Genomic DNA, 23,631 nt, shown 5'->3' on the forward strand with positions numbered 1-23,631 from the left:
AGTCCTTTTCAGAAATCCACTGTGGAATGCAGTCATCCTTTATATCTTTATGGGTTATGCATTTAATGCTTCCCTATGGCCATAGTTCTAGTATTTACTTTGACTTTATGGAATTCAATAAAAATGAACTGATGTAGATTGTTCTTGAAGGGCGCACCTGGCACAGCTTCATTGTTGTGCTAAGAACTGTGTGCAGCTTCCAGGTACGTGCAATCCCCTTGGCTCTACAGTTTAGATGTGGAGTCTGAACTTGTTGGGTTAGGTGAGGTAGACACTTTCCAGTGAATACATTCTTGGAGGAAAAAATTTAGTTCTCTAGTATTTGCATTTTTTTTTTTTTATTTGAGATGGAGTTTCACTCTTGTTGCCCAGGCTGGAGTGCAATGCCATGATCTCGGCTCACTGCAACCTCTGCCTCCCAGGTTTCAGTGATTCTCCTGCCTCAGCCTCCAGAGTAGCTGGGATTACAGGTGCACACCACCACGCCCAGCTGATTTTTGTGTTTTTAGTAGAGATGGAGTTTCACCATGTTGGCCAGGCTGGTCTCAAACTCCAGGCCGCAGGCGATCCACCCACCTTGGCCTCCCAAAGTGCTGGGATTACAGGCGTGAGCCACAGTGCCCCGCCTAGTATTTGCATTTTTAACAGGGAGATCCACTTAAAGCATGAGTTGCCACTCTCTGCCTTTTGGCCACAGGCTCCTTCACAGTCTCTTACTCTGCCCTCTGAATTATGTTCCTTGCCCTGTGTGCCCAGCAGTCCAGTCCCTTGAACACACTCAGAAGGGTCAGAGCATCTACAGGAGCCCTAAGCTGCCGTCAGTGCTTGTGGTATTCTCTCATCCTCTCTGCCTTCCAGTCCTGCAGAGTAGGAGGATACCATGGAAAGCCTCCGGGTCCGCCCTGCTGGGGCTGGCATCTCAGTGAGGAGACAGGCACACTGCATCATACAACACACAGCATCACACAGACACCTGCCCACGCACAGATGCACGCCATGCAGACAGACGATCATCACAGCGCGAGCTGCTGGAGAGGCAGGCCCACAGTGCGGCTGGAAGTTACTTGGTGTGGGCTGGGCTGCACTTTGAATTGCTTCCTACTCATGACCACGGGGACTTACAGGGCCCTGGTAGCGCCCAGGGAACTACACAGGTTTTCCCCCAAATATTATTAGCCACTTTTATCGCTTTACCTATTTCCAATAATTTTGTTTGAAATCACAGTCTCCCATGATAGGGCTTTCTATAATAACAATTCGAAACACTACGTAAGGAGAAGTGGGTCTTCCTTCCTGTCTCAGGGCGCACTGGGCGCATTCTCAACATCCTTTCCTGGAGACCACCCAGGACCTCCAGCTTTGATTGGAAAGTCAGCTCCCCTCATCCTGAATTGTCTGACCCTTTTTAAAGCCCCTCTCTATGGCGACGGCATGGCTCTGCGCTGCCAGGCTGGCATCATTGTTCCAGGTTTACAGAGGAGGAAATGGAAGCTCAGGTGTTTGCAAAACCCCAAGGCCCCACAGTGAGGCCTCAGCCCAGGTCTTTCCAGGACTGCTCCCCAGAAGGAGGAGGAGCGCCAAGCTGTGTTCTGTATGATGGGAATTTCATTTCGTGGTATAGTGGGGAGCAGCTTGATTTCATCTGGTAATTGTCAAGTCCTCCAAATTTACCAAACGCACTGCAAAAGCCCCCGGGTGCAGAGGGTGACCCTGATTAATGGACTGAGAGCACGAGGGTGTGACAGACGCGCAGGATGAGTCGGTGCAGCCGAGGGACCTGTGTCTGTGTTTCAGAGCGCATCACTCAGGTGAGGACCGACATCTACGTCACCAGCTTTGGCCCGGTGTCCGACACGGAAATGGTAGGTCCCGGGGCATGGCTGGGCAGAGAATTCTTACTCCGCGCCGCAGGCCCCAGCCCAGGCCCCGTGCCCTCTGACTGCCTCGTGCCTTCCTTTGCACTAGGAGTACACCATAGACGTGTTTTTCCGACAAAGCTGGAAAGATGAAAGGCTTCGGTTTAAGGGGCCCATGCAGCGCCTCCCTCTCAACAACCTCCTTGCCAGCAAGATCTGGACCCCAGACACGTTCTTCCACAACGGGAAGAAGTCCATCGCGCACAACATGACCACGCCCAACAAGCTGCTGCGGCTGGAGGACGACGGCACCCTGCTCTACACCATGCGGTGAGCGCCGGGCGGGGGCGGGCGGGGCAGAGGGACGGTGCGGGGCAGGCGCGGCTGCCCATCCCGCCGCAAGAGCCGCAAGAGCCGCAAGAGCCGCGCCGCCGAGCTGTTCTGACCACAGGTCTGAGACGGCAGCGCCTGTGTGCTGGGGGTTTCCCCTTGCCATCTGCCCACACCAGCGCTCTTGCACGTTCTTTCCCTGGGCTGCCATAGGTCCGTGGCCGTTTGTCATTTGGACTCGTTTATTAGGTTCAAGCTCAAGAGCATCTTTAGAACCATGGCCCGGGTAATGTCAGATAGGGAAAAATTATTATATAAAACTTAAACATCTAAGGAGGACTGGGCGTGGTGGCTCATGCCTGTACACCTGCAATCGCAACATTCTGGGAGGCTGAGGTGGGAGGATTGCTTGAGGCCAGAAGTTTGAGATTAGCCTGGGCAACATAGCGAGACCCTGTTTCTACCCAAAAAAAAATCACCCAGGCGAGGAGGCATGCACCTGTGGTCCTAGCTACTTGGGAGGTTGAGGTGGGAGGATCGCTTGAGACCAAGAGTTTGAGGTTGCAGTGAGCCACGATTGTACCACTGCGCTCTGCTCCAGCCTGGGTGACAGAGTGAGATCCCGTCTCGAAAAAAGAAAAAAAAAAAAGGGAATTTTTTATTTTCTTTTGTTGCAATTGTGTAGCCTTTGGAAGTTTTAAAAGCCCATTTCTCACACGCTTGGATAACATTCCAATGTTGAGGTTAAGTTTTAGTATTTATAATTTAAATGGACGGTTGGTCATTTTTAAAAGTTTGAATTATTCATTGCCTTGGATAAATCAATAAATTAATCAATGAGAAAGACTCCTTTAGAGTTTTTCAAAGTTTCCAAAGTGGGTTTACAGATGTAGGCTTCAGAAAATATTTTTTAAATTGAAAAAAACAGTAGTAAAGTCAAGTTAAAAAAAGGAAGCACATTCCTTTCGCGTAGGTATTGGAATTTCTCTATCTTGCTACAATTTTTCACAGTAAACTTTGTATTTAAGAGAGTAATCATAGTGGAAACTAATATTGATGCTCTCATCTTTGGAGGATCTGTGTTTCCTAGTATGTGTTCTGGTGAATACTCTGACACACTGTGTCCTGTTGATTAAAGGGAGGAAAAATCAAGCTTTTAAAGAACTAAAGTTAATTTTGTTCAGAAGTCTTACAAGGGACGGCAGACTGAGGCCTGTAGCCTGGGAGCCGCCCTTTGGAGAGGGTTTACCAACGGCTCCGCGCCGCGTTTCATCGTGCTGCTGTGCGCACGTGGTGGATAACCAGCCTGTGCAACATCTCATCACAGCTTGGGTGCAAGAGTACATTTGGTTATGGTTTGCCGAGGCATAATCACTAATCCCCTCAGACCCTACCTTCTGTGTAGGAAAAGGCAAGGACTGGTGCTCTTATCTTGTGAAGAATGTTGTGACTCAGGGCCGGGCGCGGTGGCTCACGCCTGTAATCCCAGCACTTTGGGAGGCTGAGGCGGGAGGATCATGAGGGCAGGTGATCGAGACCATCCTAGCTAACACGGTGAAACCCCGTCGCTACTAAAAAAAATACAAAAAATTAGCCGGGCGTGGTGGCGGGCGCCTGTAGTCCCAGCTACTCAGGAGGCTGAGGCAGGAGAATGGCGTGAACCCGGGAGGCGGAGCCTGCAGTGAGCCGAGATGGTGCCACTGCACTCCAGCCTGGGCGACAGAGTGAGACTCTGTCTCAAAAAAAAAAGAAACAAAAAAATAATGTAGTGACTCAGGCAAGAGATGTGGGGGGCGTGAGCTCTATCCTGTTTGAGCTTCAAAGCATCTTTCTGGAGACACAATCAGGGGCTTTGTGAAATGATGCTGGCAGGTGGAAATGAGCAAAGGTGGCTTCTCTCACATTTGTTACCTTGTCTCACAGTTCCAAATCTATTTGACAGCAGGACTGTCCTGGTAACAGCCCAATAAGGAGCTGTGATGAGTGAGCCTCGCACACACATCTTGGCCTTTCCTCGCATTGATCTTGAACGTGTTTGCCCATAGATGGAGATGTGAGTTTTGAGCATCAGTGTCCTTGGACATTACCTTGTTGATGTAGAGAGGTTTGTTGAAAACCTGAGAAATATTTCAAGGGTTGAGAATAAGTCCTTAGCCATCAGTCCATTGAAAAAGGAAGGGTTTGGAGAGAAGCGAATTCAGTCTCAGCCCTGTGTGTAGACAGCAGGTGTGGAGACAGAGGCCGAGGTGTTGGAGGATGTGTAGGGGTTCACGTATGGCTGGGAGGAATGCTGGATTTGGTTACTGTGGGGATACCTGTGTTCTGCTCATGGAATGAAAATACACTCCCGGTCTTCGTCGGACTAGTGATCTTGACTCTCATCCTAATTAAATCTAATCTTAATTTAATCTTTGGGTCCAAAGCCTGAAAGGTGTATGACATATATGCAGTTTGTTGTTGTTGTTTTTGAGATGGAGTCTCACTCTGTCACATTGTCAGGCTGGAGTACAATGGTGCAATCTCAGCTCACTGCAACCTCCGCCTCCCGGGTTCGAGCGATTCTCTTGCCTCAGCCTCCCAAGTAGCTGGGATTACAGGCATGTGCCACCACACCCGGCTAATTTTTGTATTTTTAGTAGGGAGGGGGTTTCACTACACTGGCCAGGCTGGTCTTGATCTCTTGACCTCAGGTGATCCATTGGCCTCGGCCTCCCAAAGTGCTGGGATTACAGGCGTGAGCCACCGTGCCCAGCCAAGGTATGCAGTTTTAATTCTAGAAGACAATGGGACACACTCTCTCCTCTGAAGCATTGTTGCCTGAATGGGATGGGGAGTTAGTGTCACTCCTTACAAGGGGTGGAGGCAGGAATGGGGCCGCCTACTAAGTCTGTATAGCAGGCGACTTCACAGACACAGCGTCCTTCAGCCCTCAGACAGCCCTGCCAGCCAGGTGACACTGTGACCATAATGAACAGAGAGAGTAGGAATTAGGGGTGTTTGGTAACCAGCCCAGGATCATACAGCTAGTGAGGAGGTTACAGGAATTTGAGCTCAGTTCTGAGCAATGTTCTTGTTTAATCCACCACATTTGAAAATTCGAGGGACACAGCATCATTAGATTGAGAGTGGCTTTTTGGGAGTGTCATGCCCAGAAGGGAGCCAAGGAGAGGTGAGAATCAGAGCGACTTGCCAGTGGTAATTAGTGGCTGTTTGTGCGGAGGAAGAGTCTGCTAATGAGCTGCAAGGTTGATAATGAGTTTTCTTTTTCAGTCATATACAACATTTGGAAAGTGGAAATAGTTCCACTTCCAAGTGTTATGAATTTTAATGTGATAGAGCTATAGCTAGAATGCTACAGCAGTTTTACCTATTGATTTAGCAAAGCTGGTGAAATAGCTGTGCAAACTACTGGTGAAATAGGAATCACTAAAGCACGAATCACCCCGTGGTTGAGCACTTCAGTGCCAGGGTCCCTCTGGTCGGGAAGACGCCACACTGTCAAGCCATGGAAAGCCGATGGTATACTTTGATCCAGTCATTCCAACATAGTATCCACCTCAAGGAAATAATTAGGACTATGGAGGCCGGGCGCGGTGGCTCACGCCTGTAATCCCAGCACTTTGGGAGGCCGAGGCGGGCGGATCACGAGGTCAGGAGATTGAGACCATCCTGGCTAACATGGTGAAACCCCGTCTCTACTGAAAATACAAAAAAATTAGCCGGCCGTGGTGGCGGGCGCCTGTAGTCCCAGCTACTCGGAGAGGCTGAGGCAGGAGAACGGCGTGAACCCGGGAGGCGGAGCTTGCAGTGAGCCGAGATCGCACCACTGCACTCCAGCCTGGGTGACAGAGCAAGACTCCGTCTCAAAAAAAAAAAAAAAAAAAAATTAGGACTATGGAATAAGCTTTATGCACAAAAGTGTCTATTATATTACTTATGATACCAAACATTGGAAGAAATATTAAAACCTGGTAAATTTTTCAAATAAAAATGCATCTTTAATTTTTTTCAGATGTTGGACCTAAGTAAAAAGACAAAACATGAAAGTGTAGAACAAACTAGGTTTCCATGATGCCTTTTATTTATTTATTTATTTATTTTTGAGACAGAGTTTTGCTCTGTCATCCAGGCTGGAGGGCAGTGGCGTGATCTTGGCTCACTGCAACCTCCGCCTCCCGGATTCAAGTGATTCTCCTGCCTCAGCCTCCCAAGTGGCTGGGATTACAGGTGCTTGCTACCATGCCCGGCTAATTTTTGTACTTTTAAATTAGAGATGGGGTTTCACCATATTGGCCAGGCTGATCTTGAGCTCCTAACCTCAGCCTCGGCCTCCACCTGCCTCGGCCTCCCAAAGTGCTGGGATTACAGGTGTGAGCCACTGCACCCAGCCCCCATGATGCCCTTTTAACCTTAGACAAACATCTAGAAATGTTTGCAGGAGTTCAGTTACCATTTTCTTAAAAGTGACTCCATACAGGTTATTGTACTTAAATATATATATTTTTAAATTCCCTTTTATTTTTAGTTGACCCATAATAATTGTACATCTAGATGAAATACAGACTGATACGTGTATTCAGTGTATAATGATCAAATCAGGGTGATCAGCATATCCGTCAACTCAAACATGTACCATTTCTTTGTGTTGTAAACATTCAAAACCCTCTCTTCTACCTTTTTGAAAATATACATAAATTACGGTTAACTGTATTGAATAAGATTTTTTAATGAGAAATCCCTGCCATGTTTCTGAATTCCTTTAAATTGGTATTCAGAGTTACACACAATTGAGCGAGCTAGAATTCTTTACATAAGAGATTCAAAAAAAGCTAAGGGAATGTATGCTGTTTGCTCCCCAAATGTCTGGCAGTGAGCCTGAGGCATTTTTCTGGAACTTATCCATGATGTTGGCTCTGAAGAACTTCCTACCACGAGTGGGTCATGCATTCACTGAATTTTACAAGTGAAATTCAGTAGCTTCTGAGAATCAGCCCAAAGAGAGCAGCAAACATCTCCTGTTGCGTCCTCAAGAGGCTGCCTATAAAGTACTGACAATTTCTTTGAGGACCATTTTTCAGCAAATGGAGGGAGCCATTTTACAGAACCATGCCCAGAGTTAGGCTTCCACCATTAGGCAGGGCAGTCAGGTCACTCCAAGGAAGCTCAGAGCAGTTCCTCCCCGCCAAGCCTTCCTTTGCAGGGCTGGAGAGGTTAGGGGAGTTGAACCCAGGGACTGGCCCAAGGTCATCTAGGGTCCAGATGGATGACCGTCCCTTAATTGTTTTCTTGGGTGAGGGGAGGTAGAGCTTTTGGTTATCATTGCGTAGCAGCAGGTCCCTACTCCCCTCCAGATAAGTGCCTAAAGTACAGGGTGGCCACCTGTCTCAGAGACCACACCAGATCTGACATACATACACCATTATGTAAGTTATAAAGAGCATATAGAGATAATAACCAAGTGAGTTGGGAGGCAATGGCTCCCTTTCATCTGCCATCTTCTCACATCTTCTAAAAGTGCCAACTTAAGTGAGAACACACAGTGAGGGTCACCTTAGGGAATGTCCCCCTGGTCTTTGGGCCCCTGGCAGGAGAGCAAGTCCCTGCCATATGCTCTTGTGACTGCAACAGGCAAGGAGGGAGTCCCCAGAAGGCTGGCTCTGCCTGCACCACGTGGTTCTGCCTGGCTCAGAGAACCTGGCCGCTGCTCCACCCAAAGTCACTTGCCCGTGCCTGTTTAATAGAAAGATCTGGGCAAACATTGTAGAATGTTGACATTTTTACATTGTAGTAGATATGCTGCACCGAGTAAAATAACACTAGACAGTCACTGAATACCGCTCTGCATCATCTCTTTTGCACACTATGTATTTCCCTGTGCTGTTTTTACTTTAAGGAAGACATATTTTGATGATTGCTTACACTCCGTTTAGATTTTCCCCATGAGTGGAAACCACTGCTTAATTCATGAATTGGGGAAATATGATGTAGTGAAAAGATTGTGGACTTTGGAGTTAGGCTGACTTAAATTCAGGTCCTGACTGTGATTTAGTAGTCATGAGTCCTTGGAAATTATACTTTAATCTCCTAGAGCCACTGTCTTTTTTTTTTTTTTCTGGTTGGTTGGTTGGTTTTGGTTTTTCTCTTTTCCAATGCAGTATAGCTAGCTGCAGAGTCTGTTTCGTTCTTATTTGAAAACGACTAGTAAATACACATATTCCTTGAATGACCACTTGGAGGCAGCATTGTCACATTTTTGCTTCATGATTGGTAGTCATTATCAAATAGCATTAATAGGTAACTTGGATACATATCTATCTGGAAGTTTTGAACTAGACACTGAGATGTATTTGTATATATGTACAAGCATGCATAGCTATACATGGTCAAGTTCAAAGTGTCAAGTTCAAAGCTCCTTTCATGAAACCAGATGTATTGGCTGACTTGCAATTTCTAAGGTAACACATTTTATATTGGCAAGAATCAAAATATGATTTAAAAATTTGTAAAACATAGAAAATTACAAAGTGTGGAATATGGTTATGATAACACCAAGACCAAAGAGAATCACTGTTAATATTTTGGTGTGTATCATGTTTATGTGTCTCTGCGTATAGACATACATGAATACGTACATGTATGTCTGTGTGTATGTGCACATAGTCGCCTACAGTTTTTGAGTGGCCTCGTTCACTGAAAACTTTTGTGAATAGCTTTACAATTTTAAAATATACAGCATTGAAAACATTTTCCTATGTCATTCAACCTTGTTTTGAAACTTTGTGATATAGCACATCCCATCATGTGGTTATCCTGTGTTTATGTGATTTCTGTAAAAAATTCATGATACATCTATTTTTTTTCTCTGTGATAACATTCTGGTCCAAGCACCTACATATATACTTTGAACAAATCCCAGGAATTGGACAAAGCATAAATTTTTGATATTAATACAAATTTTCAAACTGTTCTCTAGAAAAATAGTACCAGTTTCACTTCCATCGACAGTGAGAGTAGAGACCATCTATTACTTCCTCTCTGGCACCTTATATATAAAAATGAACTGAAATTTCTGCCCATTTTGCTACATGAGATCCAATTAGCCAGTCCATTAAAAACCATACATAACAGTTATTCATCTCAAGATTTGTAGTCACTTCAATTTTTTTTTCCCCTTTGGGACATGCCTCACAGAGCTCCCTTGTCCTGATTTAACTTGAATAGAGCCTTGTTCCCAAGATTGGAGACACGGAGCCTGCCTGGGACACCACTGCCCTTTCCTCTGTCTGGTCCTGCCGATCTCCCCGTAGGCACGCACCCACACCATCCCTCATGTCCTCAGTCACTGAAGACAGAGGCTTCGCACCAGCCTGCTGTGGCCCCACTGCCTTTGACTTCCCAGCTGAAGTTCTGTGTTCCCCGCAGAGCGTCTTTTGGACATATATGTCTCAATCATGTATGACACATGTATGATACAAGTGTCCTGTGTAATTCCATATACTCCCTGTCATCCTGGCACTGGGCGCTCAGGAGGAACTTATGTGTGCTTGTGAATGAATGAACCATAATGGAATGAATGAGATCTCCTTTTCCTAAATGAGGCCATCTCACCACCCAGACTCTAGTATGAGGGACTTGGAAAGAGATCCAGAGAATGTCTTGTTCACAGACATGTTCTGTGCTTAGGTTTCTGCCAGTTTAATAAAGAGTCAGATTTATTTTTGCAAAAATTGTACTTGCAGCATACAAATAAGGACATTTCAGCACACATTTCTTGCATATTTGGTTTGAAAACGTGACCAGACATATTCTGGGCCTGTTGAGGAGGCCATCAGTCTGCAGCCACTGCAGGCAGTTCTGTCTGGCCAGGCCATGCTTTGGACTGGCGGGCACACATCTCACACAGGACCACATCACCCTTTGCAAATGGACCATCTCCAGCACATATTTGCTTTCTTAGGTCCTGACCCCACAAAGGCTGCAGACATCCTCATCCTAGTGAGAGAGGAACCAGAGCTTCAGAAATATAAACCCATTTAAACTGCATAACACCCTAACATTTGGTAGTATCTTTATCGCCCTTCACAGATGAGATAAATGAAACAGGTAAAAATGATTACATGGCAATTAACCCATCGATAATGTCCAAGTGCCAAACCTCCTGGCCTCTCCCTGTTTTCATAGATAGAATATATATCAAGCATGCAACAGGAAGTTAGCTATGCGCGCTATTCAGCCATGGGGACTGAAAATAATGTCCACGAGGTGGCGCCGTGGCCTCGTGCATCGAGGGGAAGACTGACAGGAGGGCGTTCTAGAGCCCCGTTAAAGCCCCGGATCCACCCAAGCACGTTCAGGGAAGACAAAGTGCTTCATGTCTGCAGAGTGTTCCCGAGCCGCTTGGCGGGTCTGCGCGGCCCTTGAGGTTGCTCAGAGGCAGGGAGCCTGCGCTCAGCCCCAGGTCCTCCCTAGTGCGCAGCCAGCCTGCACCCACCACCGCGCTTCCAGACACCAGAGCCCCGAGTCAGGGCCACAGTGCTGCTGCAGGCATCCCTCCCCTCCCGGCCAGCGGAGAAAAGTGAGCCGAGTGACCCGCTCTGCTCATTTCAGCTCGGACGGTGGTCCTTTCAGCAGGCCGAAACTGATGGTCTTATCTGCACGCTGTCTGGCCTTGAGCGCAAATGCCCCAAAAACGTCGGCCAAGCGCACCGGGTGGTAGAAAATTCGGAGCAGCCACCGCTTGGCAGGCGTGAGGCTGATGCCATTAGGATTTCCATGTTTACCCTGAGAATAGTTAGGCGTATGCCCCATGCTGCTGGAGAAGGAAGACTTGGCAGAGGCCTCCGTGTCCAAAGTGTTTCCCGGTTGGCCCGGAATCCGGAGTTTTTGTGGTCTTCACTCCTATGATTTGCACTGTCTGAAACGGTGACTAGACATTTATCACACTTTAAAATTAAGGTCGAAAAACATTAATAATCCAGGTCCCCCGTCGTGCCAGCCACATTCCCAGCAGTGGGTAGCCGACTGTGAACGATGGCTTCCGCGCTGGCGGGCAGTGTGGACAGCGGCGTCACCCAGCCCCGGGGAAATGCAGCCCCGTGGCAGCCCCAGGCGCCCTTCTCCGGGCCCTACCCAGCCCGCGCCCCGGGGCCCCGCAGTGGGGGGCTGCCTTCCCCGGCCGCGCACACATGACCTGCGAGTCCGCGGACACAGGGAAGCTTTAAAATATTTCGAAGCAAGTTAGAGTATTTATGCTACAATGTTTTAACGGAGGCAATTTTTCTAGAGCATTTTGGAAGTCTGAATGATCAAATAAACCGTGACGTCTAGCAGGAAACTAATATGCATTGCTAATCTAAAGTTTTATTATTGAAATTAGTTTTCTTCTCAATAGGATCTCAAGTTTTCTGCATTGCTTCAAGCAATATTAATAAGGTCCGAGCAGAGGGGCTGTTATTGTCCGTTAGCATTCACACGTGGAGAAGACGATCATGGGTTGGAATCATCTGAAGGGCCCCTTGGGGCGGGAGAGGTCCGGGCGGCTTCCGGAGGCTCCTCTGAGCAAGTTGTGTGGGGAGGACAGGTTAGTGCGTGGGTGTGTGGGTGTGTATGGGTATGTGTGGTGTGTGTGTGTATGAGGTTGTAGTATGTGTGTGATGTGTGTATGGATGCGTGAGTGTATATGGATGCGTGAGTGTGTGTGGTGAGTCTGTATGGTGTGTGGTGCACGTGGGGGGTGTATAGTGCGTGGCGTGTGTGTGTAGTGTGTTGTGTGTATGGTGTGCTTGTATGTATGGAGTGTGGTGTGTCTTGTGTGTGTATGCTGTGTGGCGTGTTTGGGGGTGTATGGTGTGTGGCATGTGTGTGTCTAGTGTGTGTGCCTATGGTGTGTTTGTATGTGTATGGTGTGTGGCGTGTGTGGGGTGTGTATGTGGTGTGTGGCGTGTGTGTATAGTGTGTTTTGTGTGTGTATGGTGTGAGCGTATGATCTTGTTGTGTGTGTGTGGTGTTGGGATGGTATGTGGGTTGTGTATGGTGTTTTTGTTATGGTGTGTGTGCGTACGGTGTGTGTGTGGTGTGTGGTGTGTGTGTGGCGTGTGTGTGTGTATAGTACGGTGTGTGAGTGGTGTGTATGGTGTGTGGCGTGTGTGTGCCTACCCCTACTCAGGTCTCTTTGTTAAGTTCTTTATGAGCAGGGCAGGGCCTGGGCCTTGACCTCCCTCCTGCGTGTGGATCTGGAGCGAGCAGCGGTGGGGAGGACTGCGGCAGGTCCGGCTGCCTTGGGCTCCCCTTCCTCTGTGCCTCGTGTCCTTCCTGCTCGCCCTTCCCTTTCTACCACTCACAGTTTCACTGAGCCCTGTCTGCGGAGCCCAGGGCCTGTTCACCCTGGAGTGGCGCCGGGGAGACAGGCGGATCTGGGGGCAGAGGAGTGGGCGAGGAGCTGACTCTGGGGGTGCGGGGAGCAGGGCCCGGCGACCAGGCGGTGGACACGGAGTCTGGGGTGAGCTCGAGCTGCGAAGGTAGAGTGGCTGGGCCCGGGGACCCGCGTGGGCAGCAGCGTGGACCGGGGCGTCGGAGTGCAAGGTGTGATACCTGTGTGTGCGCGCGGGGCGGCAGCAGCCGATCAAGGGGCAGCAGGAAATCAGACCTCAAAGGTGGCCGGGGACAGATTCCAAGGACTCTTGCTTGAAGGCTGGTTACTGTTTCTTTGGGCCTCCGGGAGTGTTAGGCGAGGACTGGAGAGGAGAGGCAGTTCTCTCCGCGCGCCCCCTGTGCTCCCCAGACGCCCTTTGCCCTGAGAAAGCCAAGGGCCGGAGGCTGGAGCGCGGCGGCCGGGGCAGAAGCCCTGCCCAGACGGCGCCGGACCTGGGCCCGGACTCCGCGAGCAGCCCAGCCTTCACTTGGACAAACGTGGAAACGGAAGCCTTCTGGGAGGGAAGCGTATTCCCGCGTATCCACTACACTTCCCTCGGGATGCTTTTCCTTCTTCAGGCCAGAATAGCAACCCAAACCTAAACTCCAGAGAGGCCGGTGTGCGTCCTGGGGCCACCCCTTAACAGACTGCGCCTGCACCCAGCGTCGGTTCTCACTGCCGGCCTCTCGGGCAGCCAGTGGGGCCCCGGGTGACATGGTGCGGGCAGCGCTCCCGGAACGATCCCGGGCCCCTCCTTCTCCCCGGGCTCTTGCCTGTGCCTCTTCCACACACACAGTTTGCCATTTCTGTGGCGTCAATGGCTGTTCTTTGTCACCTACTTGTAAGAGCTGGTCCCATGATGTCAGGCTTCTTCTCCTGGTCAAAAGTTTCCCCTCAGTTTCCTTCATGGGAATCCGTTGGCCTTCGTCATTCTCGGCTGCATGAGCCTTTGATTTCCTGTATTCTCTGGTCCTGGCTCTGGGAATGATGTTATGTGTAGCGCCTGGCGGTGTGTTGTGCGCTCACCGGAGGAGGGGTCCCTATTTTGCAGGTGATGGAACTCAGTTCTGGGACCTTTCCGAAGCCCCGCGGATCCATAGGCACAGTCCGGCCGCAGAGTATGTGGTTCCTCCAATGTTTTTGTCTTCCATCTCCGTCTTGAGTATCTTCTCTGTAAATTCATTTGTTTCCGTGGGTCCGATTTCTGTCTATTCTATTTTCTGACACGGTTTAAAGCACACCCAAGCCCTGATTTCATTCTCGGTGGCTCCTTGGGCGCCCCCTCTTAGGCATCCGGCTGGGGTCTGAAACTGAGCCCAGAGCTCTTCTCAAACAGGAGCTGCTGCCTGGTTCTCTGCTAACCAGCTGGTTTTATGTATGGATGGTTCCTTTTCATTCTTTCTCTACCTGGGGGCACAAGCCCTTCGTTTTTAGCCCCTGGCTACTGCTGCAGGTCGCCCACCACGTCCTACCCCCACCTGCCGCCCCCTTTAGGCCCTCCACCTCATGGATGGCTGCCCCTGCCACAGCTGGTTCCTTGTTGCCAGATTCTCCTATTAATATTATTCCTTCAGAATATGGATGCCAGGACCAACGTAAAAGACCACCCAGACTTACCATGTTAAGGATTTGTAGCTTGTGGACTACCTTGGACATTTGTAATTCCACTTCTGTGTCTGTGCAGGCTCTGCCACTATTCTGCTTGGGTTGCAATCCTAACTTCGCCACTAACAGTGTGACTTGGGAGAAGTTATCTAACTGCTTCATGCCTTATGGAATAGAAATAGTACCTGTCTTCTAGTCTTGTTGAAAATATAAATGAGGCTGGGCGCCATGGTTCACGCCTGTAATCCCAGCACTTTGGGTGGCTGAAGCTGGCGGATCACGAGGTCAGGAGATCGAGACCATCCTGGCCAACAGGGTGAAACCCCATCTCTAGCTGGGCGTGGTGACACTTGCCTGTAATCCCAGCTACTCGGGAAGCAGAGGTAGGAGAATCGATTGAACCCGGGAGGTGGAGGGTTGCGGTGGGGGGAGAGGGGGGGCTTTGACGTCGGGTTTGGCTGCGGGGGGCTCCCTCCCCGCAAAAAAAAAAAAAAAAAAAGAGAGAGAGAGAAGAAGAAGAAAAAGAAAATATAAGTGAAAAGGAGTTTTTTCACAGCACCCAGCCCAGAGATATTCATTTAGCTCCTGTTGGCCATGCTGGGTACAGAGTCTCCCCGAGAGCTGGACCGGCCTCCCCCTGCCTCCATGCACAGTGGCCCGGATCCCCTTCCACTCTTCCCTGCACCCTGTGGTCGCACATTCTTCCTCCCCGTTATCAGTGCCCATTGCTCCCACCCTTCAGTCATTCCCTTGCTGGGCAACCTCTGACCGCTCCTTTGCCCGACATCATACAGAGTCTTCAATGATTTGGAATGTATTTTCTTCCTTTTTAAGGGCTCTGAAGTGTCTTTGTGTAAGTGTGTTCATGTTGTCTCCAAAGAAACACTTATTGGTGTCTCTGCAAAGTAGCCAAAAATAGCTTTACAAAAGAGGTGTATGAAATAGGACATAATTTCTCTCAGAAATTTAAATGTTTTAACCCTGCTTTAAAATCTCTCTGACCAACAATCATGATTTAACTAATTTGAGTACATTTACTCATGGTCTGTGGCAGTCTCTCTCCCATCATTTGTCAGGCCAGAAACCCAGTGGGTTTCAATTAATTAAATTAAAATTAATTGGATATTACTATGGGCTGAATTCTGTTGCTTCCAAATTTGTTTTTATTTTTCTAGGGGAAGAACAAATAATGTTTACTAGAAATAAACAATCACAAGACTTTCTCCATCTTTTAATTTAACCAGGTCCATGTGTTAAGCAATTACTGCTTTGCAATAATTTTATTATTTCAATTTATAGTACTCCAAAATAGGAGTTGGTAGGTTTATTTTTACAATGAGAACTGCTAGTGTGATTATACACACTGGCCTAAAGATGTTGAGGGAGTATATGAAGGAAAAAAGAAATTGCTGTAGTAATGAGTGTGAATTAAACACCAGAAGGACGCTAATTTACCACGTGGTTAACCCAGTCATCACCAAGTTGGCCCAAAGTGATTCAGCAAGTATCTATATCACTGCTTCATTTCGTCAGGTGATTTATTTTTCTGTATGTTTTCAAAAAGTTTTATTATGTGAATTTAAGCAGTGTAAATTAATACGTAGAGAAGAAAATCTCTGCACCTTAGAGATGTAGAGATGTAGATTTTTACATCTCTAGATACAAACACATTTACAACACATTTATGACAGCACCTATGGAAAGAGAGGTCCCTTCACTGCCATTATCATAGCGAATACGTGAGCGTGAATTTTAACCAGCCAAAGCAGCTATGTGACATGCCTTTGTTGCTTCCAAATTCTTAAGTCCTAACCACTCAGTTGTCAGAATGTGGCTGCATTTGGAGAAGGGGTTCTAAAGAAGTAATTAAATGAATTTGAGTTCATTAGGAAGGGCCCTCATCCAATATAACTGGATCCTTATTCAATGAGGAGAAGATTAGGACACAGGCACCCACAGAAGGAAGACCATGCGAGGACACCGGGAGAGGACGGCCATCTGCAAGCCAAGCACAGAGGCTTCAGAAGGAGCCATCCCTGCCGACACCTTGATCTCAGACTTCTACCTCCTGAACTGTGGGAAAATATATGTCTGTAGTTTAAGCCACCCAGCCTGTAGGTACTTTGTAATGGCAGCCCCAGCAGACTACTACAGAAGCTCCAGTGCTGTGCAAATGAAGAGCCCTGACTCGGCAGATATGCTGCATCAGCTTCACACTCAAGGTGTCAATCCATTTCTTTACAAACTCAACAGGAGTACAAGTTCCCCCTTGACAACACTTAAAGTTTCAGGATTCAAATGTCTTTTAATCGTAGAGAGGGTGGAACAAGATGCCTCTCGTTACTTTCCCTGTTACATGTCAATTCCTCCATCACAAGTCTCTGATTCTTTGCTGCACTAATTTAAAAGAAGTAGACCAGTCAACATCACATGTCGAACATCCCGTGTCCTGGGGATGCAACTGACCCATGGAGGGGCTTTTTAGTGCCCATTTTATCACATTGTTTTCTAAAAAATAATGCACCTTTTCCAAGTTCATGACACTTGGGGACTGGTAACTCAGAGCTCAATAATTTAAACGATGGCAAGAACAACCTGCAACATTTCCGCATTCACAGAAACTCCAGATGGTCCCAGAATATTTGCCTGGCCACTTAGGGGTAATGATAGACTGACATAAAATGAGTTGCCATGGTAGAAAAAGGAGCACGCTGAAACGTGCACTGGAAAGAAGAGATTTAGGGTCAGATCACTTTCTTAGAAATTGAGAAGAATGCTACTGATTGGCAGATGGGTGGAAAATTGCTGTCAAGTCTCCAAGTATGGAAAAACAAATCCTCCTCTCAGTGAGTCAAGGCCCATGGGAAACGTAAACCAAATATTTGCATAGTGGAGGATGCTGTACAGTCATGCTAGTGAGGCTGCCCTCAGGTGGGCTTCTGAGTGTCAGTTTATACATCAAATTTCTATCCACTCACCCACACGCTTCAACAAGCACCCTTTCTCTCCACTCCCCAGAGAGGGGATGTGGTGCCATCATTTGAAAGAGTCTGGGTTGTTAAAACAAAGTGCTTAAATGGCATTATAAATATTAGCTCAAAGTATTCATTGGTTATCAGAGGCATTCAGAGTTGTGGAAGAGGAGATCCAGCGATTGAAAGCAGCAACATCTGTAGGATGGAAGACTGGCACCTGTGGGCAGGGACCCTGTGGGCCTTCACATCCCCAGTCAGCATTCCCTCTGACCTGTCTGTAAGCCCAACAAGCTAAGGGCTTTCTCATCTCCATTTCATTTATCCAATCTTTATTTCCTTTTTTCAGTTACCTTTGGGCTTAGCGTGCTCTTTTTTTTTTCTAGTTCCTTAATGTGTAAAGTTCAGTTATCAGTTCAAATCTTTTTTCTTTTTTTAATGTAGGCATTCAGAGCTACAAATGTGACTCCAAGCACTGCTTTTGCTAGTCCCATAAATATTGATAACTTGGGTTTTTGTTTTCATTTATCTCAACATTTTTTTCTTTTTTTAAGAACAGGGTGCCATCATAGCTCAGTGCAGCCTGAACTCCTGGGCTCAAGTGATCCTCCCACCTCAGCCTTCCAAGTAGTTAGGCACATGCCACCATGCCCAGCTAATTTCTTTTATTTTTGTAGAGACAGGGTCTTGCTATATTGCCCGGGCTGGTTAGGAACTGCTGGTTTCAAGCAATTCTCCTGCCTTGGCTTCTTAAAGTGCTGGGATTACAGGTGTAAGCCACCATTCCTGGCCTCAAAATTTTTAAAATTTCTCTTATGATTTGTTCTTTGACCCATTTGTTATTTAGAAATGTGTTTAATTTCCACATATTTGTGAATGTTTCAATTTTCCTTCTGTTATTGATTTCTAGTTTCATTACATTTGGTCAGAAGAGATACTTTGTATAATTTTAGATTTTTAAAGTATGAGATTTGTTTTGTAGTTGAACAGATTGTCTATCCTGGGCATGCTCCCTGTGTGCTTGAGAAGAATGTGTATTCTGCTTTTGTTGGATGGAGTGTTCTATATATGCCTGTTAAGTCCAGTTGCTTTATAGTATAGTCAAAGTCTTCTTGTCAATGTTCTCTCTAGATAGTCTACTCATTATTGAAAATGGGATATTGAGGTCTCCAACTGATATTACAGAATAGTGTATTTTTCTCTGAAGTCTGTTAGTTTTGTCCGATATATTTTTGAGTTTCCATTTTGAGTTTCATGTATGTTTATAATTTCTATACATTTTGTTGAATAGAGCCACTTATTATCATGTAATATCTTTGTCTCTTGCAACAAATTTTGTCTTAAAGTTCTCTTTGGTTTTGATTTTGATGGAATGCCGTTTTCATCCTTTCACTTTTGACTTTTTTATGGTTTTGGAACTAAAATGAGTCTCTTGTACATGATAAAGAATTATTTTATATATCTATATCGATTCTGCCAATACCTGCCTTTTAATTGAAGTATTTAGTCCATTTACATTTAATATAATTGCTGAAAGGAAGGACTTTCTACCTTCTTTCTATTTGCTTTCTATATTTCTTATTCATTTCTTGTTCTACAGTTCTTCCGTTTCTTCCTTCTTTGTGTTTAATTGATTTTTTTAGTGTACCACTTTACTTTTCATGTAATTTCTTTTACTGTATATTTTTACATTATTCTCTTAGTGGTTACCCTGCAGATTAAAATTAACATCTAAATTTATAACAATCTGGTTTGGGTTAAAACCAACTTAGTTTCAGTTATATATAAAAAACTTTGCTCCAGTAGCTCTGTCCTCCCATTGTTATTGTCATAAATTGTATCTTTACACATAGTTTGTATAACATAGATTTGTAATTGTATATTAACATAGATTTACAATGATTATTTTATGCATTTATATTTAAAATCATATGGGATAAAAATTAGTTTACAAATCAAAAATATCATCATACTGATTTTATATTTTCCTGCATCATTACCGTTACTGCTGTTCTTGATATGGTTTTGAGTTATCCTCTTGTGTCCTTTTATCTCTGCTTAAAGGATTCTTTGGCATTTATTATATGGCAAGTCTTATAGCAACAAATTCCCTCAGTTTTTAAAGAATGTATTTTTAAAATAATTTCCTTTCTGGAGCAGTTTTAGGTTTACAGACAAATTAAGAGTATGGTACAGAGATTTTCCATAAACGCCTGTCCCTACACATGCATAGCTTCCCTCCTTACACATCCCCAACCAGAGTGGCACATATGTTACAACTGATGAACCTAAATTGACACATCATTATTACCCAAAGTCCATACTTTACGTTAGGGTTCACTCTTGGTGGCATACATTCTGTGTGTTCAGACAAAATTATAATGACATTTACTCACCATTATGATATCACAGGAGTATTTTTGCTGTTCTAAAAATCCTCTCTGCTCCGCTTGCTTTTATCCCTCTCTCCCCTGAACCCCTGACAACTACTGACCTTTTTTCTTCTTTTATAGTTTTGCCTTTTCCCAGAATGTCAAAGAGTTAGAATCATACTGTGTGTCATATTTTCAAACTGGCTCAGCTCACTTAGTAAAATGCATTTAAGTTTCCTTGGCATAACACTGCGTTATCTGCATATACTATAGTTTATCCATTCATCTATGGAAGGACATCTTGATTGCTTCCGAGTTTTGGTAGTTATAAATAAGGTTGGTATAAACATTCTTGTGAAGGCTTTTGTGTAGACATAAGTTTTCAATTTCTTTGGGTAAATACCAAGAGCACAATTGCTAGATCATACAGTAAGGGTTTGTTTAGTTTTGTAAGAAGTTGCCAAGCTGCCTTCCAAAGTGGCTGAACCAATTTGCATTCACGTCAGCAGTTAGTGAGCAAGTTTCTCTTGCTCCACATCCTCTCCAGTGTTTACTGTTGGGAGTGTTCTGGATTTCGGCCATTTTAGGAGATGTGTAGTGATATCTCAATGTTGATTTAATTTGTGTTTTTCTGATGACATATGTTGTGGAGCATCTTTTCATATGCTTAGTTGTCATCTGTATGTCTTTTTTAGTAAAATGTTTGTTAAGGTCTTTCATCATTTTTTAATTGGGTTGTTTTCTTATGATTGAGTTTTATGAGTTCTTTGAATATTTTGGATAACAGCCCTTTGTCACATATGCCTTCTGCAAATATTTTCTCCTACTGTGTGACTTGTCTTTGTCTTTTCATTCTTTTCACAGTGTCTTTCACAGAACAGAAATGTTTAATTTTAATGAAATTCAGCTTATGAATTCTTACTTTCACAGACTGTGCGTTTGGTATCTCATCTAAAACGTCATCACCAAACCCAAAGTCATTTAGATTTTCTTTTATGTTATAGGAGTTTTATAGTTTTGCATTTACCATTTAGATCTGTGATCCATTTTGAGTTAGTTCTTGTGAAGGGTGTAAGGTTAGTGTCTAGATTCATCTTTATACACGTGCATGCCCATTTGGTCCAGCACTTGTTGAAAAGACTGTCTCGTCTTCAGTGCATGGCCTTTTGCTCCTTTGTCAAATATCAGTTGGCTGTATTTTTGGGTGTCTATTTCTGGACTCTGTTCTCTTCTGTTTATCTAGTTGTCTATTCTTTCACCAGTTCTACATGGTCTTGATTACTATAGCTTTATAAGTCTTGAATTGGGTGGTGTCAGTCCTCCGACTTTGTTCTTTTCCCTCAATATCATTATGGCTATTCTGGGTCTTTTGCCTCTTCCTATCAATATTAGAATCAGTTTGTTAATATCCACAAAACAACGTGCTTGAATTTTGATTGGCATTGCATAGCATCTGTAGATTGAGTTGAGAGGAACTGAAATCTTGACAATATTGAGTATTCCTATGAAAGAACATGGACTTTCTCTCCATTTAGTTCTTTATTTTATCAGAGTTTTCTTGTTTTTCCCCTAAATATTATATACCAATTTTGTTAGATTTATACCTAAAGATTTCACTTTGGGGTGCTAATGTAAATTGTATTGTGTCTTTAAAATTTCATTTGTTCATTGCTGATATATAATAAAATAATTGACTTACATACATTGACCTTGTATCAGCAAGCTTATTCTATTCATGTATTAGTTCCAGGACTTTTCTGTTGTTGATTCTTTCAGATTTTATACATAGATGAGCATGTCATCTGTGCTAAAGAGCAATTTTGTTTCTTTTTTTCTTTAATCTGTATAAATTTTACTTCCTTTACTTGTCTTATTACATTAGCTAGAACTTTCAGTATGATGTGGAAAGGGTAGTGAGAGCAGACATCCTTGCCTTGTTCCTGATCTTAGTGAGAAAGCTTTTAATTTCTCACTATTAAGTACGATGTTAGCTGTAGGTTTATGGTAGATTTTTTAAAAATTGAGTTGAGGAAGTCCCCCTATATTCCCAGTTTACTGAAAGTTTTTTATCATGAACAGGTATTAGATTTTGTTAAATGCTTTTTCTGCATCTGTTAATATGAACGTGTGATTTTTCTTGTTTAGCCTGTTGATGTAATGGATTACATTAATTGATTTTTGTTTTTTTAAAACTTTCATATTAGGTTTAGGGGTACATGTGCAGATTTGTTATATAGATAAACTGCATCACAGTGGTTTGTTTATAGATTATTTTGTCACCCTGGTATTAAGCCTAGTAGCCAATAGTTATTTTTCCTGATCCTCTCCCTCGTCCCACCCTCCATCCTCAAGAAGGCCCCAGTGTTTGCTGTTCCCCTCATTGCATCCATGTGTTCTCATCATTTAGCTCCCACTTATAAGTGAGAACATGTGGTATTTGGTTTTCTGTTGCTGTGTCAGTTTGCTAAGAATAATGGCCTCCAGCTCCATCCATGTCCCCACAAAGGACATGACCTTCTTTTTTATGGCTGCATAGTATTCCATGGTGTATATGTATCACATTTTCTTCATCGATTCCAACTTCGATGGGTGTTTAGGTTGGTTCTCTGTCTTTGTATTGTGAATTATGCTGTAATGAATGTAAGTGTGCATGTGTCTTTATAGTAGACTGGTTTATATTCTTCTGAGTATATACTCAGTAACAGAATTGCTGGGTCAATGATATTCTTCCTCTAGGTCTTTGAGGAATTGCCCCACTACTTTCCACAATGGTTGAACTAATTTACACTCCCACCAACACTGTATAACCATTCCCCTTTCTCCACAACCTCACCAGCATCTGTTATTTTTTGACCTTTTAGTAATAGCCATTTGACTGGTGTGAGATGATATTTCATTGTAGTTTTGATTTGCATTTCTCTAATGATCAGTGATATTTAGCTTTTTTTCATATACTTGTTGGCTGCATGTATGTCTTCTTTTGCAAAGTGTCTGTTCACGTGCTTTGCCCACTTTTTAACAGGATGTTTCGTTTTTTTTTCTTGTAAATTTGTTTAAGTTCCTTATAGATTCTGGATATTAGACTTTTGTCAGATGCATGTTAGACTTTTGCAAATATTTTCTCCCATTCTGTAGGTTGTCTGCCTACTCTGTTGATAGTTCCCTTTGCTGTGCAGAAGCTCTTTAGTTTAATTAGATCCCATTTGTTCATTTTGCTTTTTGTTGCAATTGCTTTTGCTGTCTTCATCATGAAATCATTGCCCATTCCTATGTCTAGAATGGTATTGCCTAGATTATCTTCTAGGGTTTTTATAGTTTTGGGTTTTACTTTTAAGTCTGTAATCCACCTTTAATATACTTTTAAGTATATGTTGTAAAAAAGGGGTCCAATTTCAATCTTCTGCATATGGCTAACCAGTTATCCCAGCACCATTTATAAGGAGTCCTTTCCCCGTTGCTTATTTTTGTCAGTTTTATTGAAAATCAGATGGTTGTAGGTGTGTGGCCTTATTTCTGGGCTCTCTGTTCTGTTCCATTGATCTATGCAGCTATTTTTGTACCAGTACCATGCTGTTTTGGTTACTGTACAACTGTAGTATAGTTTGAAGTTGGGTAGCATGATGTCTCCTGCTTTGTTCTTTTTGCTTAGAATTGCCTTGGCTATTCAGGCTCTTTTTTGATTCCATATGAATTTTAAAAATAGTTTTTCTACTGCTGTGAAGAATGTCATTGGTAGGTTGATAGGAAATAGCATTGAATCTGTAAATTGCTTTCAGTAGTATGGCCATTTTAGTGTTATCAATTCTTCCTATCCATGAGCATGGAATGTTTTTCCATTTGTTTGTATTATCTCTGATTTCTTTCAGCAGTGTTGTATAGTTCTCATTGTAGAGATCTTTCACCTCCTGGGTGAGCTGTATTCCTAGGTATTTCATTCTTTTTGTGGTAATCATGAATGGGATTACATTCCTGATTCGGCTCTTGGCTTGACTGTTCCTGATGTGTAGGAATGCTGCTGATTTTTTTATGTTGATTTTGTATCCTGAAACTTTGTTAAAGTTATTTATCAGCTGAAGGTGCTTTTG

General features: G+C 44.4%; 1 protein-coding gene across 3 annotated transcripts in view; it reads left to right on the forward strand.

Moving 5' to 3' along the window:
• Positions 1–23,631, forward strand: part of GABRA5 (gamma-aminobutyric acid type A receptor subunit alpha5) — an 89,238-nt gene that overhangs the window by 14,476 nt on the left and 51,131 nt on the right. For all 3 annotated transcript variants that reach the window (XM_032175235.2, XM_032175236.2, XM_032175237.2), the window contains exons 5-6: positions 1,795–1,862; positions 1,966–2,186. In XM_032175235.2, coding sequence (XP_032031126.1) covers positions 1,795–1,862; positions 1,966–2,186 — 289 coding nt within the window. The remainder of the gene's footprint in view (positions 1–1,794; positions 1,863–1,965; positions 2,187–23,631) is intronic.

The sequence above is a fragment of the Hylobates moloch genome, unplaced genomic scaffold, assembly GCF_009828535.3.
Source record: "Hylobates moloch isolate HMO894 unplaced genomic scaffold, HMol_V3 SCAFFOLD_14, whole genome shotgun sequence".
Classification (NCBI taxonomy): Eukaryota; Metazoa; Chordata; class Mammalia; order Primates; family Hylobatidae; genus Hylobates; species Hylobates moloch.